The sequence below is a fragment of the Eucyclogobius newberryi genome, unplaced genomic scaffold (genome assembly GCF_026437365.1).
Source record: "Eucyclogobius newberryi isolate DKJ021-1_F unplaced genomic scaffold, fEucNew1.0.hap1 SCAF_20, whole genome shotgun sequence".
Taxonomy (NCBI): Eukaryota; Metazoa; Chordata; class Actinopteri; order Gobiiformes; family Gobiidae; genus Eucyclogobius; species Eucyclogobius newberryi.
This window is the reverse complement of record NW_027315835.1, coordinates 30,297,626-30,316,445: the sequence shown is the minus strand read 5'-3', so window position 1 is coordinate 30,316,445 and position 18,820 is coordinate 30,297,626. Positions and strand designations below refer to the sequence as shown.

The 18,820-nt window shown below is 47.2% G+C and overlaps 1 protein-coding gene across 1 annotated transcript in view; it reads left to right on the top strand.

Annotated features, from left to right (window-relative positions):
- Positions 1–18,820, top strand: part of dnah9 (dynein, axonemal, heavy chain 9) — a 649,263-nt gene that overhangs the window by 62,889 nt on the left and 567,554 nt on the right. The window contains exons 12-16 of the mRNA XM_072455799.1: positions 5,520–5,646; positions 5,995–6,141; positions 8,301–8,409; positions 11,506–11,747; positions 16,691–16,826. Coding sequence (XP_072311900.1) covers positions 5,520–5,646; positions 5,995–6,141; positions 8,301–8,409; positions 11,506–11,747; positions 16,691–16,826 — 761 coding nt within the window. The remainder of the gene's footprint in view (positions 1–5,519; positions 5,647–5,994; positions 6,142–8,300; positions 8,410–11,505; positions 11,748–16,690; positions 16,827–18,820) is intronic.

The following is an 18,820-nucleotide window of genomic DNA, read 5'->3' as shown; positions in this document are numbered from 1 at the left end:
ACGAGGTCTGTAGTAAACTGTAATGAGCCAGTAACACGGTGGTTATACAGACAAAATGTAATCATGTTTTATTTGTTCTTGCCTCTTACGTTGTTGAATGGCAGGGAAAAATAAGCATTAAAATGAATTAAACCATCAGTTCTGGCCTTGTATATATATATATATATATATATATATATATATATATATATATATATATATATATATATATATATATATACATTTATATTATTGCTCGGCTCTACTTAAAACCCTAACCTCTAGTTGTGTCTAGAGTAAACCCACATCCACGCTCATCAGTGTGGGTAAAACACCAGCTGATTTATGACCATGACAGTGTGCTTTGATTGCCTCTGCGTTGCCATGGCGCTGTCAGGAAATGAAGCCTGCAGCCCAAATGAAACAAGGCGCACGCACTAAGGACACAAATCCTCCTCAAATCTGTGCAGAGTGATGGTGTCATACGGGTTATTTCCAGCGTTGATCCTAGCGTTACCGTCACACAGAATATTTTGATTTCAATAGTTTAGATTAAAGCTTCAACATTTCATAGTCTACTTTTTTATATAGTCAACTAGTTAAACAATTGCATTTTAAATGGATTTTAACCAGGTGAAAATAGTGAAAGTCTGTTTAGATAGAGAGATTTAAGAAGAGAGTCAATGAAATGTGCTCTATGCACCTTTTCTGGATGACCATACGTCTCCTTCTTGTTGTCATGGCGATGTTTATGTCTCTGTGCTGCCTCAGAACATGTATGTATGTAACTGAAACATACTCATACACTTTATATGCCATCTTTAAGGGGATTTGTGTGGAAATGTTTTTTTCTTAACAAGTTGATGAGTTTGTGCGTCAGACTTTATATAAACCAGGATAAACTCAAGACTATGACAGTATTGCACATGGGTATGACAGTATTGCACATGGGTATGACAGTATTGCACATGGGTATGACAGTATTGCACATGGGTATGACAGTATTGCACATGGGTATGACAGTATTGCACATGGGTATGTCAGTATTGCACATGGGTATGTCAGTATTGCACATGGGTATGACAGTATTGCACATGGGTATGACAGTATTGCACATGGGTATGACAGTATTGCACATGGGTATGTCAGTATTGCACATGGGTATGACAGTATTGCACATGGGTATGACAGTATTGCACATGAGTATGTCAGTATTGCACATGGGTATAACAGTATTGCACATGGGTATGACAGTACTGCACATGGGTATGACAGTATTGCACATGGGTATAACAGTATTGCACATGGGTATGACAGTATTGCACATGGGTATGTCAGTATTGCACATGGGTATAACAGTATTGCACATGGGTATGACAGTATTGCACATGGGTATGACAGTATTGCACATGGGTATGACAGTATTGCACATGGGTATGACAGTATTGCACATGGGTATAACAGTATTGCACATGGGTATGACAGTATTGCACATGGGTATAACAGTATTGCACATGGGTATGACAGTATTGCACATGGGTATGACAGTATTGCACATGGGTATGACAGTACTGCACATGGGTATAACAGTGTTTGTTGTTGAGCATAAGTATGGACAGGGCCCCTGACCTCTCATCAGCCCTGTCTCTGTGCTGCCCCCGGAGGCACCTGGGAACAAAGAGCTTTGATCGGCACAAATTTTAATTTAGAATGAGAAATGAAATAATGACTCATTTTAGTTTTCTGTAAACATTAAGCAAAGCATCACATGATAATAACACATTTTCCCAACTTAATTCCCTCCAAACATGCGACTTTGTGGTCCTCCTGTGGGATGTACACACATTTCCCAACTCTTCAGTCAAAACAAGGCACCTTCTCTTTCCCATTGTAATATATTCAATATAGTAGCTGTCCAGATTATGAATGCAGTTATGTACAGTACAGCTGGAAAGTATGAACTTTTCCCACATTTTGTTATGTTACAACTTTTACCAAACATTCATAAAAATGTCTCAAACTTCTAAATATAACTATTCACAGTGTTTGCCATGACATCAAACTTGAGCTCAGGTACATGGTTTTTCCACTGATTGTCCTTGAGATGCTTCTACAGCTTGATTGGAGTCCACCTGTGGTAGATTCAGTTATTTTGACATGATTTGGAAAAGCACATACCTGTTTGTATAAGATCAGCTCCTTCCATGTCGTAAGCACAGATTTGACCCAGGGATTCTTAACTTCCTCCGTCAGACACAAGCGTCTTTCATCTGCCAGTAAGACCTGTACAGGAACCCCCAGCACCACATGACTCTCAGTATAAGGCCTGTACAGGAACCCCCGGCACCACATTACTCTCAGTATAAGACCTGTACAGGAACCCCCGGCACCACATGACTCTCAGTATAAGACCTGTACAGGAACCCCCGGCACCACATTACTCTCAGTATAAGACCTGTACAGGAACCCCTGGCACCACATGACTCTCAGTATAAGACCTGTACAGGAACCCCCGGCACCACATTACTCTCAGTATGAGACCTGTACAGGAACCCCTGGCACCACATGACTCTCAGTATAAGACCTGTACAGGAACCCCCGGCACCACATGACTCTCAGTATAAGACCTGTACAGGAACCCCCGGCACCACATGACTCTCAGTATAAGACCTGTACAGGAACCCCCAGCACCACATGACTCTCAGTATAAGGCCTGTACAGGAACCCCCGGTACCACATTACTCTCAGTATAAGACCTGTACAGGAACCCCCGGCACCACATTACTCTCAGTATGAGACCTGTACAGGAACCCCCGGCACCACATGACTCTCAGTATAAGACCTGTACAGGAACCCCCGGCACCACATGACTCTCAGTATAAGACCTGTACAGGAACCCCCGGCACCACATGACTCTCAGTATAAGACCTGTACAGGAACCCCCGGCACCACATGACTCTCAGTATAAGACCTGTACAGGAACCCCCGGCACCACATTGCTCTCAGTATGAGACCTGTACAGGAACCCCCGGCACCACATGACTCTCAGTATAAGACCTGTACAGGAACCCCCGGCACCACATGACTCTCAGTATAAGACCTGTACAGGAACCCCCGGCACCACATGACTCTCAGTATAAGACCTGTACAGGAACCCCCGGCACCACATGACTCTCAGTATTTTTCCTTCATATCACCAGGAACGCTCTAATTTGAGCTGAAATAACCACATTTTTCAGACTAAACCAAATCAGAATCAAAGCTTCTTGCCCTGCCATACAAATCTTGTTTTATTCCACTCATCGAACAGCTGCCTGTTTATAGTGGAGAAAAGAGGAGTATAGTTCTCTAAGATATCGATGTAATCCCTCATTTGTCCAGGAGTGTTCCATTGTAGAAAAAGGTTCAGTTGTTTCATCAACATCAGGAGGTGGGCGGGGCTTACCACAGAATAGGATAAATATCTGAGTTCCCGGTCTAAATTCGCAGATTGAGAATGACTCTTGGATGAGAGTTGAAACCTATTGTTTTTTTCTGAAACTGAGTCCAGATGATACAACTGAACCTTTTTCTATGTTCTCTAAGATAATTAGTTCTTTGTAGCGGAGTACACCTAAATATTTGAGAGATTCTGTTTGCCATTTAAATGGGTAAGTTGTTCTTAAGGACAGAGGGGTCGCCAGTAAGAGAGAGGTTCAATTCTTTGTACGTTCAATTTGTATCCAAACATTGGACCAATATCATGAAGGAAATGCATCACATTAAGTATTGAAATTTCTGGTTTGGTCAGATTTAGCAGGACATCATCTGCAGCAGGCAACTTTATGCTCTGTACCTTCAACTGACACACCATCAAATGTTTCCGATTGTCTAATATATTGAGCCAATGGTTCCAAGTACAACAACCATCATTTCTGCCATTAGCTCTCGGAAGCTAAGCATGGCAGGGCCTGGTTAGTACTTGGATAGGAGACCACTGGAACACCAGGTGCCACCGGGGGGCGCTAGAGCAAATATTGTGTGCATCCACATTGCCTAGTAAAGCGCTTTGAGTACCTTGAAGGTGGAAAAGTGTATATAAATACGCTTTAATAATTATAATAATATTGCATGCTAATGATCATAGGTGAGGTCAGAACGTAGAGTGACCGGTAAATCGAGAGCTTTGTCTTTCGACTCCTTCTTCACCACCACCAACAGTCGGTGCAGCGACTGCATCACTGCAGCTGCTGCACCGATCCAACTGTCAATCTCACACTCCATTCTTCACTCACTCGTGAACAAGACCCCGAGATACTTGAACTCCTCCACTTGGGACAAGGACTCCCCACCCACCTGAAGAGGACAAGGCACTTTTTTCTGGTCGAGAACCATGACCTCGGATTTGGAACTGATTCTCATCCCAGACGCTTCACATTCAAACCGTCTCACTGCAGCTGCAGGTCCGGGTTTGATGGAGCCATCAGGACAACATCGTCTGCAAACAGGAGAGATGAGATCCTGTGGTCCCCAAACCGGACACCCTCCGACCCCTGACTGCGCCTAGAAATTCTGTCCATAAAAACTATGAACAGAACCGGTGACAAAGCGCAACCCTGAGGAGTCCAACATGCACAGGGAACAGGTCTGACTTACTGCAGTGAACACTGCAAGCTCCTGCTCCGGTCATACAGGGACCGGACAGCCTTGAGCAAAGGGCCCCGGACCCCGTACTCCCGGAGCACCCCCCAAAGGACGCCCTGAGGGACACGGTCGAAAGCCTTCTCCGGATCCACAAAGCACATGTGGACTGGTTGGGCAAACTCCCATGAGCCCTGGAGCACCCGATGGAGGGTATAGAGCTGGTCCAGTGTTCCACGACCAGGACGAAAACCACTCTGCTCCTCCTGAATCCGAGGTTCGACTATCGGTCAGATTCTCCTCCAGGACCTGGAATAGACCTTATGGGAGGCTGAGGAGTGTGATCCCTCTGTAGTTGGAACACACCCTCCGGTCCCCCTTCTTGAACAAAGGGACCACCACCCGGGTCTGCCAGTCCAGAGGCACGGTCCCTGACCACCACGCCCTGTTGCAGAGATGTGTCAACCAAGACAGTCCTACAACATCTAGAGACTTTAGGTCCTCAGGATCTCATCCGCCCCCGGAGCCACTGGCCGTTTGCCAATAACCTCAGTGACTTCAGCTTGGGTGATGGACGAGCCAGCCTCCGAGTCCTCAGTCTCTGCTTCCTCTTGGGAAGACGTGACAGTGGGATTAAGGAGGTCCTCAAAGTATTCCTTGCACACTGCTTCCACCATCCCGCGAACGGTTTGCCAGAATTCCTTTGCTTAATAATATCATATATATCATATTGGGTGTACATACTTTTTCAATATATATACAGATTTTTTTTTCACTCCTAGAATTGTAAAGGTCAAAATAATTTGATAACTTTTGTGTATTCTGTCTTTATACAACATGGAGAAGGTTATAATCTGCCAAAATGCCTTTCCCACTGCAAGCTGAAAATGGTGTTGGTCCTGACGATGCGTGTGTTACAGATATGCAGGCAGCTTGTATGACTCCTGGTCACAGACTGTGACAAAGAGCTCGAAGTACAACCAGGGTCTGCCCCTTCTCACTCGGGACTCCTCCTGTCACCTTCTGTCAGTCAACTTCAGCCCACAGGTCTGGACACATCACACACACCGCTCATACATCCTGGGTCCTTGCAAGCATGAACGTGTCTGCACATTTTACAACTTTCAGACAACATGGCGTTTACAGCACAAGAGAATACCATAAAGGTTTTTTTTTTTCAGTTATCACGCTAGAAATTATGGAGGGGTCTGAAATGTTCATCTTAGGTGCATTTCCACTGTGAGAGACAGAATCTAAAACACTTATTTGCAGAAAAAACATACACATAAATTATTTAATAATCATACAATTTAATTTCCAGATTTTTCCAAAGTGGGTGCAAAATACTTTCCTCACTTTACATATATTTCTAAACTTATGTTCTCCTCTGCCCAGCTGGTCTCTGTCCTGCGGGAGGTGAAGTATTTAGAAAGTGGGCAGACCGAGGCCATCCCTGAGGCCGCCTTACAGCTGTTCTCCAGCAGGGAGCAGTTATGGAAGTATGTGTCTAACCTGGAGCTCATCACCAACCACTACAACAAGGTACTGCCCCGCCCACCACAGCATGTGTACATGTACTGTATGTGTACATGTACTGTATATGTACATGTACTGTATGTACTGTCAGCCACATGCTAGTCTCTGTGATATCACTTCATCCACTGATCCTCCGTATTGCAGATGTGTTATTATTGCTAAATTGTGGTGTTTTTTATTGCTAACATACTATGTGGTGTTCTAAGACATGTGTAAAAACTGCATTAACACGTCACTCCTCATTGTTTAAACCTGATGAAATACATGCATTCTTTCTGGAAAGATGGTTACCTTTCCGCAGATCTGATGGATCTGGTTTATAAAGTTGGATGCCAAAAAATACACAAAAATTACGCAAAAATCATCACTCCCTTTAAACCAACAGAAATGTGTTATAATGTTACGCTTCCATGAACTCCCAGACCCTGCTGGATCCAGCCCTTGCTGCTCTTCAGTTCTCAGTGTTTCTAATGGTGTTTTTAGCATGTGCTTTTTGACCTTCAAACGTCACCAGAAGAACAGCAGGAGATGCTTTAGTTGTCTCCTCTGAACTTCCTCGCAGACATGGCGTTTTCTTTTAGAATATCTTGGGTGAAGAACATTTCTTGCCTGTGCATTGGAGATCTCCTTCATGACGCGCTCCTTCACATGATGGTTACAAAACCTTCTGGTCAGTTTCAGGGCTCATTGCTCATCAGCTTCTCGTTCGTGTTGTCCCCTTCACCCTCCTTTCTGAATGTGACGTTTATTCACCTCATTTATGTCCAAAAGAAATAAACTCCCAAACTGAATCCACAAAGATCAGACACAAGACGACATAAGACCATCTTTACACACAATGAGACACACACAAGACGACATAAGACCATCTTTACACACAATGAGACACACACAAGACGACATAAGACCATCTTTACACACAATGAGACACACACAAGACGACATAAGACCATCTTTACACACAATGAGACACACACAAGACGACATAAGACCATCTTTACACACAATGAGACACACAAGACGACATAAGACCATCTTTACACACAATGAGACACACACAAGACGACATAAGACCATCTTTACACACAATGAGACACACACAAGACGACATAAGACCATCTTTACACACAATGAGACACACACAAGAGGACATAAGACCATCTTTACACACAATGAGACACACACAAGACGACATAAGACCATCTTTACACACAATGAGACACACACAAGACGACATAAGACCATCTTTACACACAATGAGACACACACAAGACGACATAAGACCATCTTTACACACAATGAGACAAATACGTGAGAAGGATTTGATTCTGTAGCTGGACTTATTTATTTAAAGTGATACACAAATTTCAAATCGATTTAATAATAAAACATATTGCGGCTCTTTACGATGGTCCAACAATCAAGAATTAAAATCAATGGTCATGTGACAGATCCACTGACGGGGGATGAGACAGGGCTGTGCCTGGTCTCTCCTCCTGTTTACTTTGTATTTGGAACCATTGGCTCAATTTATTAGACGATCAAGAACCATTCATGACCTTGCAATTGATGGAACATAAAAATGTTCTATTGTATTTGACCAAACCAGAAGTGTCCAAACCTAATGTGAAGCATTTTCTTCAAGAGGTTGGTCCAATGTCCGTGAAGAAAAAAAACATTATTCTTGCTTACTGGAAAGTCCCTCTGACCTTGAAATAGACGGAATCCCTTAGATATTTAGGTGGCGTTTCATAGAGACCAATCAACAATTATGCTCCTCTTTTTAAAACCATAAAAAAGATTGTGAAAAATGTGATCTTATCCCAGACTTAAAACTAAGTCAAAACATGTGAACTATAAAGGAGCGTTTCCTCATCTCTAACAGGGGGTGAAATGAGATTCAAGAACATGTTGGCAGCAGGGCGTAGTCCACACTTTGTGTTTACACTGCGCTCTGTGGGAAACATGCCTCTGCTGCAGGTCCAGTGGACTGACCACAAGTCCGACTCAGAACAGGTTTAAGCTGGTAATTCCCCATCCAGATAACGGAATAAAGACATTTGTCACAATAGTCATTATTGACAGTATTTGTTCAAAATGTAGCTGGCTGTTAAGCTCTGCTCCCTATTATAAACTGACCCAAACATGTGTTTCTGCTCGTTCAGGTGATGCGTTCAGTTTTGGATGTGGAGCGGCCCCTGATCCAAGCCCAGATCCAGGCCCTGGACTCTGAGCTCAGCAGGGCGGAGCAGGGCCTCCACTGGAACTCTGAAGGTAACAAACATCACACACTTCATCTAGTCCAGCTTTATATTGCATAAGTAAGTTAAGTGTGGAGCGTTCAGCTGCGTATTTGTACACTGATAGTTACATGAACACAGGGTGAGCTCAGATCTATGTCATGTAACACTAAATCCTTCTATAATAATCAGTATTGAGTAACGTTACTTTTAAAAGTAACTCTTTACGTTTCCTTGTTACTGCCCTGGAAAACCTGTTATAATGTTCACTGTGTTGTGTTTTTTATGTTTCTTTGAATTGCACTTTGTACGAATTGTGTTCTATAAATAACATTTGGTTTGATAAAGTAACTCTTGCATCATCAACATTGTTGTATAACTTAATCAATTATCATAATCATTTAAATATCAAATACACAAACAAAGTAAATGAGCTTTATTTCTCTTTTATGTTGAGCGATTACTACAATACAATGCCATACAATAAGTGTACATAATGTACTCGTGTACATAATGTACTCGTGTACTTATTTACTCGTGTACATAATGTACTCATGTACATAATGTACTCGTGTACTTATGTACTCGTGTACTTATTTACTCGTGTACATAATGTACTCATGTACATAATGTACTCGTGTACTTATGTACTCGTGTACATAATCTCGTGTACATAATGTACTCGTGTACTTATGTACTCGTGTACATAATGTACTCGTGTACTTATTTACTCGTGTACATAATGTACTCATGTACATAATGTACTCGTGTACTTATGTACTCGTGTACATAATCTCGTGTACATAATGTACTCGTGTACTTATGTACTCGTGTACTTATGTACTCGTGTACATTATGTACTCGTGTACTTATGTACTCGTGTACATTATGTACTCGTGTACATAATGTACTCGTGTACTTACTCGTGTACTTATGTACTCGTGTACATAATGTACTTGTGTACATAATGTACTCATGTACTTATGTACTCGTGTACATAAAGTACTCGTGTACTTATGTACTCTTGTACATAATGTACTCATGTACATAACATTTATGCCTTTAATGCTGCAAATACTGTTATCTGATTCATCCAATGGCTGGTCCATATCTTCAACTTTCACATAATGCAAAAAAACGAAAATCACAAATTTGGGGAAAAAAAGAGAAAATGCTGTTTATCTTAGTTTCCCCGAGGCCGACATGTTCCGGAAATTTGCCCGTTCTGCCACACATGTTTCAAGCTCTGGTCAGCTCTGGTCAGCTCTGGTCAGCTCTGGTCAGCTCTGGTCAGCTCAAAAATCCATTGTCAAACCTGAAACTGAAACCTGAGAACCAAAGCTGCTGTGTCCTTCACCTCCACCCGAGGGTCTGAGTGGATGTGGAGGAGGAGGTGGTCAGTGCCACGCTGTGGTCAGTGCCAGGCTGTGGTCAGTGCCAGGGTGTGGTCAGTGCCAGGCTGTGGTCAGTGCCAGGCTGTGCCAGGGTGTGGTCAGTGCCGCTGTGGTCAGTGCCAGGTTGTGGTCAGTGCCAGGTTGTGGTCAGTGCCGCTGTGGTCAGTGCCAGGTTGTGGTCAGTGCCAGGTTGTGGTCAGTGCCACGCTGTGGTCAGTGCCAGGTTGTGGTCAGTGCCGCTGTGGTCAGTGCCAGGTTGTGGTCAGTGCCAGGCTGTGGTCAGTGCCACGCTGTGGTCAGTGCCAGGTTGTGGTCAGTGCCGCTGTGGTCAGTGCCAGGTTGTGGTCAGTGCCAGGCTGTGGTCAGTGCCGCTGTGGTCAGTGCCAGGTTGTGGTCAGTGCCAGGTTGTGGTCAGTGCCAGGCTGTGGTCAGTGCCGCTGTGGTCAGTGCCACGCTGTGGTCAGTGCCAGGTTGTGGTCAGTGCCAGGTTGTGGTCAGTGCCAGGCTGTGGTCAGTGCCAGGCTGTGGTCAGTGCCGCTGTGGTCAGTGCCAGGCTGTGGTCAGTGCCAGGGTGTGGTCAGTGCCGCTGTGGTCAGTGCCAGGTTGTGGTCAGTGCCAGGTTGTGGTCAGTGCCAGGTTGTGGTCAGTGCCGCTGTGGTCAGTGCCAGGTTGTGGTCAGTGCCAGGTTGTGGTCAGTGCCGCTGTGGTCAGTGCCAGGTTGTGGTCAGTGCCAGGTTGTGGTCAGTGCCGCTGTGGTCAGTGCCAGGTTGCGGTCAGTGCCAGGTTGTGGTCAGTGCCAGGTTGTGGTCAGTGCCGCTGTGGTCAGTGCCAGGTTGTGGTCAGTGCCAGGTTGTGGTCAGTGCCGCTGTGGTCAGTGCCAGGTTGCGGTCAGTGCCAGGTTGTGGTCAGTGCCAGGCTGTGGTCAGTGCCACGCTGTGGTCAGTGCCAGGTTGTGGTCAGTGCCGCTGTGGTCAGTGCCAGGTTGTGGTCAGTGCCAGGCTGTGGTCAGTGCCGCTGTGGTCAGTGCCAGGTTGTGGTCAGTGCCAGGTTGTGGTCAGTGCCAGGCTGTGGTCAGTGCCGCTGTGGTCAGTGCCACGCTGTGGTCAGTGCCAGGTTGTGGTCAGTGCCGCTGTGGTCAGTGCCAGGTTGTGGTCAGTGCCGCTGTGGTCAGTGCCAGGTTGCGGTCAGTGCCAGGTTGTGGTCAGTGCCAGGTTGTGGTCAGTGCCCCTGTGGTCAGTGCCAGGTTGTGGTCAGTGCCAGGTTGTGGTCAGTGCCAGGTTGCGGTCAGTGCCAGGTTGTGGTCAGTGCCAGGTTGTGGTCAGTGCCAGGTTGTGGTCAGTGCCAGGTTGTGGTCAGTGCCGCTGTGGTCAGTGCCAGGTTGTGGTCAGTGCCAGGTTGTGGTCAGTGCCAGGTTGTGGTCAGTGCCAGGCTGTGGTCTGCTTGGCACGAACAGACAGATGATGTCAGTCTGATTCTGATGAAACTGAAATGATGAATGTCTGCGTTTATAACTGTCCCTTCTATAGATTTATGTACATCTTCTATTCAGTTTGTAACTCATTGTTGCTCAATCTGCTTTCTGATTGGATAATCACCTGGACAACCAAAAGATAAAAGCATACATTAATAACTTAACTGTAATTACACACACATTTGTGTAGCAATTCAAATACACGTTTCTTTCTTGATTTAACACCAGTTCCTAAATAAGCTCTGAAACGGTCCTGTGCTTGTAGATGTCTGGCCGTACGTCCAGGAGATGAGAGACAGTGTTTGTGACCTGGAGTCCCGGCTGCAGAGGAGCAAAGACAATGTGGAGGAGATCCAGAGGAGCACCCGCCTGTGGGCCACGCCTCTGTTTGGGCGCCGAGAGGGCAGGAGTGACACCCTGCTGGTCCTGGAGGAGCAGGACCAGATGGTGGAGCGCTTCTATGACATCATCCGCTCGTCTGGAGAAAAGATCCACTTCCTCCTCAAGGTTCACCTCACAAAACACTATTTGTCCCCACGAGCAGCCCCTGTCCCCATTTGTCCCCACGAGCAGCCCCTGTCCCCATTTGTCCCCACGAGCAGCCCCTGTCCCCATTTGTCCCCACGAGCAGCCCCTGTCCCCATTTGTCCCCACGAGCAGCCCCTGTCCCCATTTGTCCCCACGAGCAGCCCCTGTCCCCATTTGTCCCCACGAGCAGCCCCTGTCCCCATTTGTCCCCACGAGCAGCCCCTGTCCCCATTTGTCCCCACGAGCAGCCCCTGTCCCCATTTGTCCCCACGAGCAGCCCCTGTCCCCATTTGTCCCCACGAGCAGCCCCTGTCCCCATTTGTCCCCACGAGCAGCCCCTGTCCCCATTTGTCCCCACGAGCAGCCCCTGTCCCCATTTGTCCCCACGAGCAGCCCCTGTCCCCATTTGTCCCCACGAGCAGCCCCTGTCCCCATTTGTCCCCACGAGCAGCCCCTGTCCCCATTTGTCCCCACGAGCAGCCCCTGTCCCCATTTGTCCCCACGAGCAGCCCCTGTCCCCATTTGTCCCCACGAGCAGCCCCTGTCCCCATTTGTCCCCACGAGCAGCCCCTGTCCCCATTTGTCCCCACGAGCAGCCCCTGTCCCCATTTGTCCCCACGAGCAGCCCCTGTCCCCATTTGTCCCCACGAGCAGCCCCTGTCCCCATTTGTCCCCACGAGCAGCCCCTGTCCCCATTTGTCCCCACGAGCAGCCCCTGTCCCCATTTGTCCCCACGAGCAGCCCCTGTCCCCATTTGTCCCCACGAGCAGCCCCTGTCCCCATTTGTCCCCACGAGCAGCCCCTGTCCCCATTTGTCCCCACGAGCAGCCCCTGTCCCCATTTGTCCCCACGAGCAGCCCCTGTCCCCATTTGTCCCCATGAGCAGCCCCTGTCCCCATTTGTCCCCACGAGCAGCCCCTGTCCCCATTTGTCCCCACGAGCAGCCCCTGTCCCCATTTGTCCCCACGAGCAGCCCCTGTCCCCATTTGTCCCCACGAGCAGCCTCTGTCCCCATTTGTCCCCACGAGCAGCCCCTGTCCCCATTTGTCCCCACGAGCAGCCCCTGTCCCCATTTGTCCCCACGAGCAGCCCCTGTCCCCATTTGTCCCCACGAGCAGCCCCTGTCCCCATTTGTCCCCACGAGCAGCCTCTGTCCCCATTTGTCCCCACGAGCAGCCCCTGTCCCCATTTGTCCCCACGAGCAGCCCCTGTCCCCATTTGTCCCCACGAGCAGCCCCTGTCCCCATTTGTCCCCACGAGCAGCCCCTGTCCCCATTTGTCCCCACGAGCAGCCCCTGTCCCCATTTGTCCCCACGAGCAGCCCCTGTCCCCATTTGTCCCCAAGAGCAGCCCCTGTCCCCATTTGTCCCCACGAGCAGCCCCTGTCCCCATTTGTCCCCACGAGCAGCCCCTGTCCCCATTTGTCCCCACGAGCAGCCCCTGTCCCCATTTGTCCCCACGAGCAGCCCCTGTCCCCATTTGTCCCCACGAGCAGCCCCTGTCCCCATTTGTCCCCACGAGCAGCCCCTGTCCCCATTTGTCCCCACGAGCAGCCCCTGTCCCCATTTGTCCCCACGAGCAGCCCCTGTCCCCATTTGTCCCCACGAGCAGCCCCTGTCCCCATTTGTCCCCACGAGCAGCCCCTGTCCCCATTTGTCCCCACGAGCAGCCCCTGTCCCCATTTGTCCCCACGAGCAGCCCCTGTCCCCATTTGTCCCCACGAGCAGCCCCTGTCCCCATTTGTCCCCACGAGCAGCCCCTGTCCCCATTTGTCCCCATGAGCAGCCCCTGTCCCCATTTGTCCCCACGAGCAGCCCCTGTCCCCATTTGTCCCCACGAGCAGCCCCTGTCCCCATTTGTCCCCACGAGCAGCCCCTGTCCCCATTTGTCCCCATGAGCAGCCCCTGTCCCCATTTGTCCCCACGAGCAGCCCCTGTCCCCATTTGTCCCCACGAGCAGCCCCTGTCCCCATTTGTCCCCACGAGCAGCCCCTGTCCCCATTTGTCCCCACGAGCAGCCCCTGTCCCCATTTGTCCCCATGAGCAGCCTCTGTCCCCATTTGTCCCCACGAGCAGCCCCTGTCCCCATTTGTCCCCACGAGCAGCCCCTGTCCCCATTTGTCCCCACGAGCAGCCCCTGTCCCCATTTGTCCCCACGAGCAGCCCCTGTCCCCATTTGTCCCCACGAGCAGCCTCTGTCCCCATTTGTCCCCACGAGCAGCCCCTGTCCCCATTTGTCCCCACGAGCAGCCCCTGTCCCCATTTGTCCCCACGAGCAGCCCCTGTCCCCATTTGTCCCCACGAGCAGCCCCTGTCCCCATTTGTCCCCACGAGCAGCCCCTGTCCCCATTTGTCCCCACGAGCAGCCCCTGTCCCCATTTGTCCCCACGAGCAGCCTCTGTCCCCACGAGCAGCCTCTGTCCCCACGAGCAGCCTCTGTCCCTCTGTCCCCACGAGCAGCCTCTGTCCCCACGAGCAGCCTCTGTCCCCATGAGCAGCCTCTGTCCCCACGAGCAGCCTCTGTCCCCACGAGCAGCCTCTGTCCCCATTTGTCCCCATGAGCAGCCTCTGTCCCCATGAGCAGCCTCTGTCCCCACGAGCAGCCTCTGTCCCCATTTGTCCCCATGAGCAGCCTCTGTCCCCACGAGCAGCCTCTGTCCCCATGAGCAGCCTCTGTCCCCATGAGCAGCCTCTGTCCCCATTTGTCCCCATGAGCAGCCTCTGTCCCCATGAGCAGCCTCTGTCCCCACGAGCAGCCTCTGTCCCCATTTGTCCCCATGAGCAGCCTCTGTCCCCACGAGCAGCCTCTGTCCCCATGAGCAGCCTCTGTCCCCATGAGCAGCCTCTGTCCCCATTTGTCCCCATGAGCAGCCTCTGTCCCCATGAGCAGCCTCTGTCCCCACGAGCAGCCTCTGTCCCCATTTGTCCCCATGAGCAGCCTCTGTCCCCACGAGCAGCCTCTGTCCCCATGAGCAGCCTCTGTCCCCATGAGCAGCCTCTGTCCCCATTTGTCCCCATGAGCAGCCTCTGTCCCCATGAGCAGCCTCTGTCCCCATTTGTCCCCATGAGCAGCCTCTGTCCCCATGAGCAGCCTCTGTCCCCATTTGTCCCCATGAGCAGCCTCTGTCCCCACTGTCCCCATGGGCACCCTCTGTCCCCACAGTCCCCATGAGCAGCCTCTGTCCCCACAGTCCCCATGAGCAGCCTCTGTCCCCACGTGTGACACTGGGGACAGAGGCTGGAGGTCAGAATCGACTGCTGTTGTCTTGCTGTGCTAGAGAAATGGTAATGCAGTAAAAAAATCTGACAAATGAATGATTGAATTTAGAATAACTGTTATATAATAACAGTTATAAGTCATAATAATATTGTGACGTCTGTGGGTTAAATGCAGATTCAGTCCTGTCCGTGTCACGCTCACCAAAACGTCTTTCTTGAGGAGCAGATCTGTCCAAATTTCACAAGCAAAACATGACATTCTTTTGATCATGTTTTGGCCTCTTTGCCTTTGTCTGACAAAGATCTGAGAAATATCTTCTATAGATCACTATTTTACAAGAGCGAGATTGAATACGTGTTCTGCACGGATAATCGACCAATCAGCACCAACGCACAGGGTCTTGAATGTGCCTCAATTGTATTTGACTTGAATATGAAGATGATGCTTGAGTCTTGTACGTTATGAGCCTGGAGGCTTATTTTAGGAACATGTCTAAAAAAGATTGAAATACTCACTTAGTTTCCGAGTCGGTTCCGATCCAGTGCCCAAGATCTATTGTGTTGAAGTTCCATAACTTTAGTCATCATTAATCAAGATTGGACTGGACTTTATTGGAGACGTGTGAGTATTTGCCCAATGTTGGATACTTTGTTCCAACTTAATTTTGTAAGTTCCCACGTGAAAATGACATCAGCCGTACCAAAGGACCCTTTTCTCTTGTTTTCCCTCCATCTTCTGATCCCTTTTCTGATCAGTCTGTGGGATCTGTGCATGTTTCAAAGAGGACTGACGTGAACAGGCTTCAGTTGAGAAACATGAAAAGAGAGATTTATTTAATCAGATTTTGGGTTTGATGCCTGTTTCCAGTATGAACCCTTTTATTGCATCCCGTGTTGTGTCCTTTCAGCTGTTCAGTATTCCTATGGTTCTTTTGTATGTTTGTTGGTCCCGACCAGAGAGATTTTCAAAAGTTGTCAACGGTACGATCAATAAAATCAACCCAACGGCATCAGAAGTGTTCAAGTCGCATCCTTCAATGTGAACGGCCCTGAACCCGATCAAAGCAACAAACATGTGAACAGAGGCAAACAGAGAAGGGCAGTTGCTTTATTGATTTCAAACGGAATCGTTTTTGAACAGAGGGCTGCTTTTGGTCTCTTGTACTTGGAACCATTGGCCCAATATATTAGACAATCAGAAACAATTCATGCTCTTACAATTGATGGGACGGAACATAAAACATCAAATTGGTCCAATGTCTGGAGAGAAACACTAAATTTACAAACACTGAAATTCACTCTACTTTTGACCTTTAGAAAGACCTTTATATTCAAACAGAATCACCAAGATATTTAGATGTGGTCCTCTATATAGATCTTTTTTTACTACTATAAAAAAAAAAAAAATTAAAAATGGACTCTTACCTCTAAGTCAAAGGATAGAAACTATAATAGTGAGTTTTGCCAGATTTCTCACTCTGTTCCAGACGATTCTGATTCTTTTTTAAACTTCCAGCTCAAATCAGAGCGTTGCTTTACTGGTGTGACCAAGAATATGCTCTGAGCCGTAACTTTATCCAATATAAAAGGACATCTGAAACCATTTTACCATGCTATGCTGTAAAATAATGTTAAACAAAGTTCAAATAATTAATATATGACTCATATCAAACCAGATTTATAAAATATTATACTTTGTTTCAGAGAAACTTGCAGCTTCTGGGAGCAGACAAGTCTTCTGAGGAGTGGAGGCTCTATGTAGAGTACATAGATGACATGGTCATCGATGGCTTCTTCAACAGTGTCCAGGCTTCACTGCAGTTCCTTCTGGACAACACAGGTGCCACACCCACTGCCCGTTACAAACATGAGTGTGAAGTAGTGTCTTCTCTAACGTTGAGCTTAAGCCACACCCCCACGTGCACTGAAGGAAGGGATAATGAGCTTCGACACAATGACTAAGAGAGACGTCTGGATATGGGACAGACTGATGATCTACTACGACCTGTTGCCAGTAATTGCATTTAAAATCTCCTTTTCACCCATAAAGAGAGGAACAAGACGCTGAGAGAGATGACTTCACAGAAATGCAGGGGTGATGATGCTTTGGGAGGGAAACGATCAAAGCTGAAGGACTAAGCTAATGACGCTAATGCTAGCACAGCTCCTGAGGAGGGAAATGACAACAGTGAAACTTCATCCTTTAGGATGCTGCTAAAGCCGTTTTGAGAGGTACAATTATAGAAAGAAACAAAGGGAGAAAAAGCTGAATGATCTATGAGGTAACTCCAAGAAGGGGAGTCCTTAAGTGCTACAGGATATTTAAAAGAAAAGAGGAGAAATGAATGATCTGTCGTCACAGAAAATAGTTTAAAACATGCTTTTTACCAAACAAAGAGATTATGAGAGCGGATCAGCATTTTCTACATTTTAGCCTGGAAAATGTGAAAACAACAAGCTGAAAGAACAGTTTTTAAAATACAAGACGGTCAAAATTACAATCTTTACCAAACAAGACCAAATTCAATCAGCATTTGAATCAGTCTAAAAAAAACATTTTTAAATCAAGATGAAATAGATTCCTTTTGGACACCTTCAATCTGCCTGTTGAAGAACAAAATAGAACATTAGGAGCTGAAATAACTCAATCAAAAGATTAAAGTAAAGTAAAAAAAGATGAAGTTTTTAGAAAAACTCAAAGTTTCGACTCTCATCCAAGATCTCGTGGCAGATTGAGAATAACTTGGATGAGTCGAACGTTTTGTCCAGATGATACAACTGAATCTTTTTCTAGAATGGAACTCTCTGGAAAGCTCTAAAGACACACCACAGAGTGTATAAAGCTCTAAAGACACACCACAGGGTGTATAAAGCTCTAAAGACACACCTCAGAGCGTATAAAGCTCTAAAGACACACCTCAGAGTGTATAAAGCTCTAAAGACACACCTCAGAGTGTTATAAAGCTCTAAAGACACACCTCAGAGTGTATAAATCTCTAAAGACACACCTCAGAGTGTATAAAGCTCTAAAGACTCACCTCAGAGCGTATAAAGCTCTAAAGACACACCTCAGAGCGGATAAAGCTCTAAAGACACACCTCAGAGCGGATAAAGCTCTAAAGACACACCTCAGAGTGTTATAAAGCTCTAAAGACACACCTCAGAGCAGTATAAAGCTCTAAAGACTCACCTCAGAGCGTATAAAGCTCTAAAGACACACCTCAGAGCGTATAAAGCTCTAAAGACACACCTCAGAGTGTATAAAGCTCTAAAGACACACCTCAGAGTGTATAAAGCTCTAAAGACACACCTCAGAGTATATAAAGCTCTAAAGACACACCTCAGAGCGTATAAAGCTCTAAAGACACACCTCAGAGTGTATAAAGCTCTAAAGACACACCTCAGAGTGTTATAAAGCTCTAAAGACACACCTCAGAGCAGTATAAAGCTCTAAAGACACACCACAGAGTGTTATAAAGCTCTAAAGACACACCTCAGAGTGTTATAAAGCTCTAAAGACTCACCTCAGAGTGTATAAATCTCTAAAGACACACCTCAGAGTGTTATAAAGCTCTAAAGACACACCTCAGAGTGTATAAATCTCTAAAGACACACCTCAGAGTGTATAAAGCTCTAAAGACTCACCTCAGAGCGTATAAAGCTCTAAAGACACACCACAGAGTGTATAAAGCTCTAAAGACACACCTCAGAGTGTTATAAAGCTCTAAAGACACACTTCAGAGTGTATAAAGCTCTAAAGACACACCTCAGAGTGTATAAAGCTCTAAAGACACACCTCAGAGTGTATAAAGCTCTAAAGACACACCTCAGAGC